The sequence below is a fragment of the Myotis brandtii genome, unplaced genomic scaffold (genome assembly GCF_000412655.1).
Source record: "Myotis brandtii unplaced genomic scaffold, ASM41265v1 scaffold268, whole genome shotgun sequence".
Taxonomy (NCBI): domain Eukaryota; kingdom Metazoa; phylum Chordata; class Mammalia; order Chiroptera; family Vespertilionidae; genus Myotis; species Myotis brandtii.
This window is the reverse complement of record NW_005360187.1, coordinates 58,726-68,158: the sequence shown is the minus strand read 5'-3', so window position 1 is coordinate 68,158 and position 9,433 is coordinate 58,726. Positions and strand designations below refer to the sequence as shown.

Sequence of the window (9,433 nt, the reverse complement as noted above, 5' to 3'; positions counted from 1 at the left end):
CCAGCTCTGTGGCTGTCGGCCGCCATCTTTGTTGGCAGTTAATTTGCATATCTCGCTGATTAGCCAATGGGAGGCGTAGCGAAGGTATGGTCAAGTACCATGTTTGTCTATTATTAGGTAAGATAAATAAAATAAAGTGTGTTAAAAAAACACAACAACAAAAAAACAAAGCTTAATCTGCTTCCTCCAGGAGCTTCAGGTAACATATCCCCAGCCAGAATAATCTAAGTGTGATGTGTCCTTTTCCGAAAGCACGCTCCTCATGGGTGACACTAATTTTGATGACCCACTCAAGATTTTGTTGATATTCACTCATACTACTTTGCCCCCTCACAACTTGTCAAAAACCTCTGGGAAGGCTCTTTGAGACAATGAAAAGATTCTGCTCAAAATTTTCCCCTAGATGTAGCATCCACTGATGACCTTTGCCCTAACCACTCTTTATGAAAATCGTTGCAAAGTGGTACTTCAATGCTGATACCTTCAATCCAGTCTCGTCCCACAGGTCTGCCTTGTCTCCCCCCATTTACACATGTGCTCAATCCTACCACACTCACAAAATAAATTCAGAATGGCTATACCCACATTACTACAAACGTCACCAAAAGTTTAAAATTTACTTGCAGTTCTTTTTTCCCCCTTAGCCTGAAGGTAGTCAAAGTACTGTTCAAAATTTAATAAAGTGCGCAACTACTATAGTCAAAAGGTTGCTTCTTTTCCCTACTTTTTGGGATATATTTTTTTTTCTCATTTGAAATGTAGTTAAATTCATTTTCTTTTGTTTACAGTCACTATTGGTTTTGCCCCATTTTGTTTACTTTTCAATTTTTGGAAACAGGCTTTGTCAAAACTATGCAAGAAGATAACTCAGAGACATCTGTCCCCCTCCATTGTCCCTTCTTCTCAGCACTCCTCCCACTTCTTGAGGTAACCAGTTCTATTGGTTTCTGATTTTTCTTTCTGTTTTTTTTTAAATAAGCAGATACACGTCTTCTTATTTCCTCCCACTTCTTGAGGTAACCAGTTCTATTGGTTTCTCATTTTTCTTTCTGTGTGTTTTTTTTAAAATAAGCAGATACACATCTTCTTATTCCCTCTTCTTTCTTACATAAAAGATAGCACCTTATTTATATTCTTGCATTTTGCTCATTCTGCTTAGCAATATATCCTAGAAGTCATTCCATATCAACCAATTGAAACAGTCCTCATTCTTGTTTTTAGCATTAAGACTCCATTGTGTGGAAGTACCACAGTTTATCCATCAATCTCTTATGATTAGGTATTTAGGTAACTTACAGTATTTTGCAATTATGAGCAATTCTGCAATGAACAGAATGTATGTGTTTTTATGTTTCTGAGGTTCATCTTCAGGGTTAATTTCTATAATTGGGATTGCTGGGTCACAGTGGGATTGCCCATTCTGTCTTCCCATAGCAACGTATGAATGTCCCTTCCCCTCAACCTCACCAACACAGTGTATATACACTAATGCTTTTAGTTTTTGCCTCTCTAATAGGTGAGAATTGGTATATTGCTACATTTCAATGTGCATTTTTCTTATTATGAGTGAAGTTGTACATCTTCCATATGTTTAAAAGCCATATTTATTATTTTTTATTAATTTCATTATGTGCATGTCTTTTGCTCATGTTTCCTATTGGAATTTTGGGATTTTCCCTTCCATTTTTAAAAGTTCTTTATATATTAGGCTTATTAGTTCTGTGTGTGTCCTATATGCTGCAACTATTTCCTTCTATTTTTATCATTTGCCTTTTGACTTTGCTTATAATAGTTTTCAACTTACTAAAAGTTGGTTTTTGCTTTGTTTTTATTTTAAGTAGTCAAACTTACTTATCTTTCTTTTTATTGCATCTGGATTTTGGAGTCATTGCTAGAAAGCCTTTCTCCAAACTCAGGTCACAGAGGAAGCGACCCAAGTTTTGTTCTACTGATTGTATGATTTCATTTTTTACACTTTAGGTCTCTGATCCTTGGAATTCTTTTTTTGGTATGATGTTAAGAATAGAACTACTTTTTTTTTCTAAATGGCTATCTAGTTTTCTCAAAGACATTCAGTGCAAAGCCTACCCCAGCCCCACTGATCTGCAATGCCACATTTATCACACACTACATCTCTATATGTAGGTGGGGCTATTTTTGGACCTTCTATTCCACTGATCTATCTGTCTATCCAGGTGCTGGCACTGTAATTTTCTAATTGTAGAGACTTTGTTTTATATTTTTTAAATTGATGAACAAATAATGTGACCGATCAAACTGGCTGTTTAGGGTTTATACACAAAACCACTGGGTGACTTGATGGCTTCGATCCCGGCTAGCCATACTCCTCTTCATGCTCTTTTCCTGCCTTCCTCAGCCGCATGGAAGAAGAGGGGATGAAACCATCACTGTTGTTGCTATTGTTATTGTTACTACGGTGCCAACATAAATGGGCGGCTTAGTTACATCATCCAGGATTCTAAATCAAGCTGGTGTCGGACCCTGACAGTGATACAGGCCCAAGGTCTCCTTGTCAACCAGAGAGGGTTTTCAGCTTAACACCCTCCTCTGCTCAGGGTGATTCTCCTGGGGAAGGGACACCCCTTCTGGACCAGTTCATATTTCCATGCTCCCACTGTGACTTAGAGGCCAAGGTGGGGCAGGCTGCTGCAGTGCCCCCCAAGCTGGGTTCCCACGTGCCGTCCCCAGCCTGCATCTGCCTGTCGCTGCCAGAAACGCCACAGGAATGAGACTCACGGAGAGAAGAGCCGGCCCACAGCAGCCATTGAGACCACTCTGGAGAACAGCTATGTCTGGGTTACAGTGATTAATGTGATGTTAATCCCAACAAAAACGATGGGAGAGAAGCCCTGTGCGAACATTTACAATCAATTAATGAAAAACGCCACTCCCATCAGACCCATTATCACTATGAAAAATCACCCTGAAAATACACAAGCAACCAGGCCACGGAGCCATTGTTTGGTGATTGGCAAAGTTCCTCCTTTTAAACTAATTCAGCATCAGAATCCTGTGCTTAGAATTCAGCGTTAGAATGAGCCTTGGCTAGAGTTCCAAAAGCAAGCCCTGGCCTATATCACCGCCACCGAAGCAGATTCTCACTCATCTAAGCGAAGAAAACACAGCTGTGGCCTCTGCCGTGGCTCTGATTCACTGTGAGAGCCAAACCCAGCCACCTTCCCAAGTTCAGACCCAAAGATTGATCCCCAGGACTGGGCCTCTCAGACGGGGGACTGAATCTAACACGCCCCTCGTCACTGCTCCAATGACAGCATTTGTACACACGTGGGAGGAAACAAGTAGCTAGAGAAGACACACTCAAAAAGTGAGATTTCTGTGCTGACCAGACCCCTTCCAGAATGCTGGTTACATTTTCACCAACTTTGTTTGCAAACTGTACAACGAAGGAAAATGTCACTGAACCCCATTATAGAGGATGAGTGGCCCAATTGCTGTCTTCTGAAATGAACACAGGGATGAACCCTCAGGCTCCCTGGGGCCCGTGACTCACGGTGCTGTCGATGTAAGCTTCAGTCCACACCACGTCGTGCTCCTGGTCGATCACCTTGGGCCGGCTCAGCACGTGGAGGTATTCCATGACATTTTCCTGCACATCAGCCAACGTGGAGATCTGGGTGAAGAATCCTGCCAAGGGAGAACCAGTTCAGGAACAGACAGGAAGACCGGCAACTGGGGAGCCCACACCTGCCACGCCTTCTTGGCCTCTAGCTAATTTCTGCCTCTTCTTTTCCTTGTTAAACCTTAGATCTCCCCTCTGCCATCACCCACTTCATGAGTCATATGTTCATGATAGAAAATAACAGCAAGCAAAGGAATACAATTAAGATCAACCATAAACTCACCCCCGAGAGGAAGCCCCTGTTGGCCCTTTAGAGCAGCAGTCACCAGCCAGTGGTCCATGGACCACTGGTGGCCCGTGAGGTCCAAAGGTTGGCGACCGCTGCTTTAGAGCCTGTCTCCCCAGACTGTTTTCTATGCATGCACATGCAGACCTTCCTGGCAGGAGCGCGGAAGGGTCCTTTTATATGCCATTTCGTAACCTTTTGTTTTTTACTTTGGTGGATTTGTTTCCAATGGGAAAACTATGCACCTCAAAATGGAAAGGCTATCCATTTTTATCACTATAACAATAATAGTTATAGTTAATTTTTGAGTGCTTACTGAAGGACACAAAATTTGCTAAACACTGGAAAGGCTTTGTCCCATTTATTCTTAACAACACGATGAGGTGGGGGTAACTGTGCCCACTGTAAAGAGGAGAAGACCGAGGCAGACCGTGGATATGTGTCTCCCCCACGTTCCCTCAGGTCTCCAGCGGCAAATACAGGAGGTGAGCCCAGGATTGGGAGTCTCTTTATCTGTGCCTTTTGCTTTTACAGAATTTTGCCCTTTATGAGTTTGAGGCTGACATGCCAGCTCATACCCCCGTGTGGTTGCCAGACCTGCCTATTGAATATGCTGGTGGACCTGGCTTCTAAGTAACATAAGTTCTAATTGTGCGATTGTCTCCGGATGGGGATGCCGTTTTGATCTCTAGTTCAGGGCATTGCTATGTTCCTCTTCAGTGTGGGCTCCTGTTGGCCTTGCTGTGGGTGGGTTGGGAGATGTTGGAAGGGAAGGGATGAACTGGGGCCCTTCATCCAAACCTTTATGGAGGGCTTTCTTGGTACCTAGCCCTGGAGAAGCAGGGATTAACAGAATGGGTGGGACCCCTGCCTCCTGGGCCTGGGGAGTCTGAGTAGAACAACCACAGAACAGCACAATCAGTGTTGCCCTAAAGCAGCGGTCACCAACCTTTCAGACCTCACGGACCACCGGTTGGTGACCGCTGCCCTAACGCACACAGCAGGGACAGCCAGGCACTCGGCAGCCCCCAGGAAGGGTCAGCACCACTAACCCTGAAGGATGAGGACCAGTAGCTGGAGGAAGAGGGGTTAAAGAGTGTACAACCAAGCAAGGAGTGTAAATAAAGGTGAAGGGCAGACTCAGCCCCCTCTGGGAACTGAAAATAGCTGGAGTGACTGGAGAAAGGAGCTGGGCGGGAGGGCACCGTGGGTGGTATAAGATCAGAGGAAGGCACAGGGCACCCGCACACAGGACCTTGGGAAGAGCTTGGGCTTCATCCCACAGGCAGGTAGTCATGGAGGATCTGAAGCAGGGACACTGGATGGACATGCCCCGTTTCCTCCCCATCCTTTAAATGAGGACCCTTATAATGAGGCTCATGCCAGCTCCTGGTGCCAACACATCAGAGAGGGTGTGAGTGCCTCTGGAGCCAGGTCTGTCTCAGCACTGGCTACAGTGTTTACAGAACCTCATAGTGCCTAACAGGGCTCAGGTAAGGGAATGCCAGCCCTTCTGTTGTCCAGAGAGGGCCCGACCCTGACAGGGCATTTTCAAACAAAGCCCAGCTGGTTTGAATTTGGTGTGCCAACCCCAAACCAGGTCGGGACCATGTGGCTTCTGGCTTCCTGATGACAGCTCTGCACAGTGTAATTAACATGCATTGTCACTCCTGTCCTCCCCCACCCTCCCTGCCAGGGCCAGAGCCTCGCCCATCCCAGGGGAAACAGGGCCCTGAAGGAGCAGGCTCTGAGCTCCTGTTTTAGGGTGCAGCCCAAGAGTGGGGCCCATGAGCACCTTGGCCTCCATCAGAGGTCAGGCACCAAAGTCAGGGGATCCACTGGGACACTCCCAGGCGGCCCCTCTTGCAGAATTGGTGGGAAAGACAAGTTTTAAAGAGGGTCGCTGGATGAAAGGGGGCATCCATAGTTACCCCTCCAGGCACAGTGGCTGCAATCAGTGTTTGAATAAGAAAGAAAATATTTCATCTTTACTCTAGTGGACAAACCCTGGTTCTGAGGGAAATGTCTTAGACAATCAAGGCAAAGAGGACACTTAAGAGAGATGTTGCCATGGTGATAAGAGGAGGGGAGAGCTCCACGATTCTGGACTCGAGAAGAATAATTCCTATTTGGGGCTCCTGTGCAAAATGTGCATAAAGACAGCAACTCTTAGGAGGAGTTCTTCTTGGTTGTCTGCATTTTCTTGATCCTCAAAGCCAACAGTAAAAATCCTTGATTTGGATTTTCCAAAGTTGGGCCAAGAGAAGAAGGGGAATGAATGTGAGGAGAAGGATGGGAGAGACAGGTCATTAGCATAGAGGGAGTGGAAAGGAAAAACCACCACACACTTGGACGGGGATGGAGCTGAGATCATCCTCACTTGGCATTGCTGGTCACAGTCTACATTCTGAGAAGCTACAAAAAGCTGGCTGCTCCCCAGAGCTCCAGACCCACAGCCAACGGTATACCTGACACTTCCACAGGATGACTAACAGGATTCTCAGACTGGACTCATCCCAAGCCAACTCCTGGTTCCCTCACCAAACGCATTCCTCCCCCAACTGCCTCTTCCCCATCTCAGCAAATGGCGCCACTCCCCATATTAGGCCAAAAATATAAGCGCTATCCTTGACAGTCACCCCTTGCTCACCCCAGCCCATGGCTAGTCCACGAACAAGATGTTCTGGCCCTATCTCTATAACATATAGGAAACCCACTTCCCCCTCTCCTCTGCCCCAGCCCACTCCTGACTCGAGTCTCTCCTCCAGGGTATGGCAACAGCCTCCCCACAGACCCCTCCTCGTTATCCTGCAGCCGGAGGGATCATCTGAAAGTATAAAGCAGATCCTCATCTCTCTGCTAAAGATCCTAAAACTGGTTCTATTTAGAGTTAGAATAAAATCAAAATTTCTTAGCCACACTGCCAAACTCTCCTTCAGCTGCCTGCCCCCCACCTGGATGGCCTCACTCCCTTTGTTTCCTCACCATTGCTCTCATTGGGCTCCCTGGCCTTCCTCCTCCGCTGACAGGCCAAGTGCATTCCTCTCTCAGGCTTTGGCTCCTGCTGTCCCCTCTGGCTGGCACAGCTTCTATCCAGTTTCTCCATGGCTGGGTCTTGTTTATCATGCAGGGTTCAGCTGTCTAAACTCACTTCCTCTCACTTCGCCCTGCCTTCACTTTCTTCAGAAGATTAATCTGGTGCTGAACTCTGACTTGCTTGTTTACTATGTTCTCTTTCACTGGAATATTAGCTCCATGAAATATTACAAAAAACGGGCACCCGTCTTGTCAGGAGCAGAATTCCCAGAGCCCACGTATGGGTTAGCAATGCAGGGACACCCACTGGGGTCTTACTGGCATCTACCTTGCCCCTGTGGGCCTGGGCAACTCATGGGCTCACTGTATCAGTAGGAAACAGAGCAGAGAACTCAGTGATTCGTCTCAGATCAATTCCAACCCAGGTTCATCTGATTCCAGAACCTTTACCCTTGACCACTGAGGACACTGCTTCTTCCTGTTTCAGAAAAGAACAGACACACGTGGCTGCTCAGAGGTCCTCCCCAGGAGGTTGCCCCTAATGGGCTGTCCGCATCTCTGTGGCCAGGACAAGTTGAGGATGGGGTGGGGAAATGCATGGTTCTCCTTGAGGTTCCTGGGAAATGCTCAATAATTAGCACCAAAGGTCTACTCAAAACCCAGGGCACAGTTCTCATTTATATTTCAAAATATAGACCAGGCATGCAGATGTATAGAAGGTAAGAGAAGCTGAGATTATACAAATAATATTAATAACGTATACTGCAAAGCTTCATGCAAATTTAATCATCTAACCCCAACCCATTAAAATCTCCAACCTTTCTGAAAGACCCTTTCTTGCTTTCAAATGTTTTCATCTAAGTTTTAGTTAACAAATGTACTTTTGATGGATAACAGGAAGTCGCTGAGGGCTGGACGCTTTGGCTGTAACCATAGACGCTTCCCTTGTTTTCCCTCTGCATTCTCCGAACTGGCTCCTTTCCCTCCTCTCCGCTCCCCCCTTTTTTTCTTTTAAATTCTAGCTCTTGAATGTTTATTCTCTTCTTTAATGAGCCTTTTTGGACGTCATATATCATGTAGGAAAACAGAATCAGCAATCATTCAGTAATTACCAAGGAGTAATTAATGCTGTAATTAGCCACCTATTACAAATGGTCTTCTCATTTTTCTACGTAACATCTATTTATGTACTTTATTCCCTCACAGAGCCTCCTGTGAACTCCAGGTTACAACTGCTCCCTGTGATCAACCACACGCAGCCTGGTGCTTTGTATTTCTGAGATTCTACCACCCTCACCTCTAGATTTCTTAGGAGTCCCTTGTCTAAAAGGTGCCTTTAGATGAGAAGCTCCATCATTCATTATTCTACTTTACAATGACATCAGAGCTGACGGTCCCAGTTGGCTCCTCATTGGAGACCCTGGCCATCTATCTCCCACGCCAAGTCCCTGTTCACCTTTGCTGTGAGGCACCACTCCCTTTACAAACACTCATCTCTGAATAAGACAAAGCTCAGATTTCAGTCTCCTCAGGACAGTGGAGTGGGCAGTGAAGTCGATGGTGTGACCTCGTTTGCCTTCCTTCTGGACAACAGTGTTCTCTTCTTCCTCCTCCCCATCAGCATCACATGCTGCTGACAAAGCACTTATTTCTGTAAAAATATATGCAATTTATAAACAACTTCCTACCTCCACCTCCCCTCGGACCTTCACAGACATCCAGCAAGAGGTCCGGTGGGCCTTGGAGCCAAAGGGCACATGTCCAGTGAGTTGGAAAGAACTGACCTGGAGGGAATGACCATGGGGCCAGGCCCCTACCCGCTGCCTCCGTGGTGAAGCCATCAGAATCAGCCAAACTCTCAAATTTAGAAACAACCCTTTTCCTTTGTGAATAATGTTACATTTTAAATTTCATGTTAGAAAAGGTCATTTAAAGGATCACGTGATGGATCTAGGAAGGCTGGCCCGTCTGTAGCTCTGTCGCAGCACCCACACCCCAAACTGCCTCATCTCCTCTCAGAGCCTTAATGTCCCGCTTTGTAAACGTCAGAAACTGAACCACATGCCCACACAAGCGGAGGCAGGGCCGTTTCTGGAACACAAAGGTTGGGTAGAAATCCCACTTGGTCTTTATTAGCTGACCAAGTCTTTCCTCCACCTCTACATTCCTTTTCCTAGAGTCTCAAACTCTGGAAGACATGCAGGAGTCCTCCATGAAACACGACTTTCTTCTCCCCAAAGAGAGGTAACCTCACGATCTGGTGAAGTGAGGCTCAGGCTTCAGACCCACTGGGCCAGCCTCTGGCTCTGCCACTTGCTAGCTGGTAACCTGGGGCAAGGAAACTAGATCTTGCCCAGCCAGTGAGGCTCAATGGTTGAGCATCTACCTATGAATTAGGAGGTCATGGTTTGAGTCCCTGTCAGAGCACGTGTGGAACGTGAAGGAGACAGCCAATCAATGATTCTCTCTCATCATTAATGTTTCTCTCTCTCTCTCTCTCTCTCTCTCTC

At 46.3% G+C, this 9,433-nt stretch overlaps 1 protein-coding gene across 1 annotated transcript in view; it reads right to left on the bottom strand.

Moving 5' to 3' along the window:
- The window catches only part of LOC102239827 (voltage-dependent calcium channel subunit alpha-2/delta-3), a gene marked incomplete at its 5' end in the record, with an annotated part of 304,116 nt that overhangs the window by 290,531 nt on the left and 4,152 nt on the right, over positions 1-9,433 (bottom strand). Inside the window, one exon of the mRNA XM_005868430.2 lies at positions 3,533-3,666. Within this exon, the coding sequence (XP_005868492.1) occupies positions 3,533-3,666 (134 nt within the window). The remainder of the gene's footprint in view (positions 1-3,532; positions 3,667-9,433) is intronic.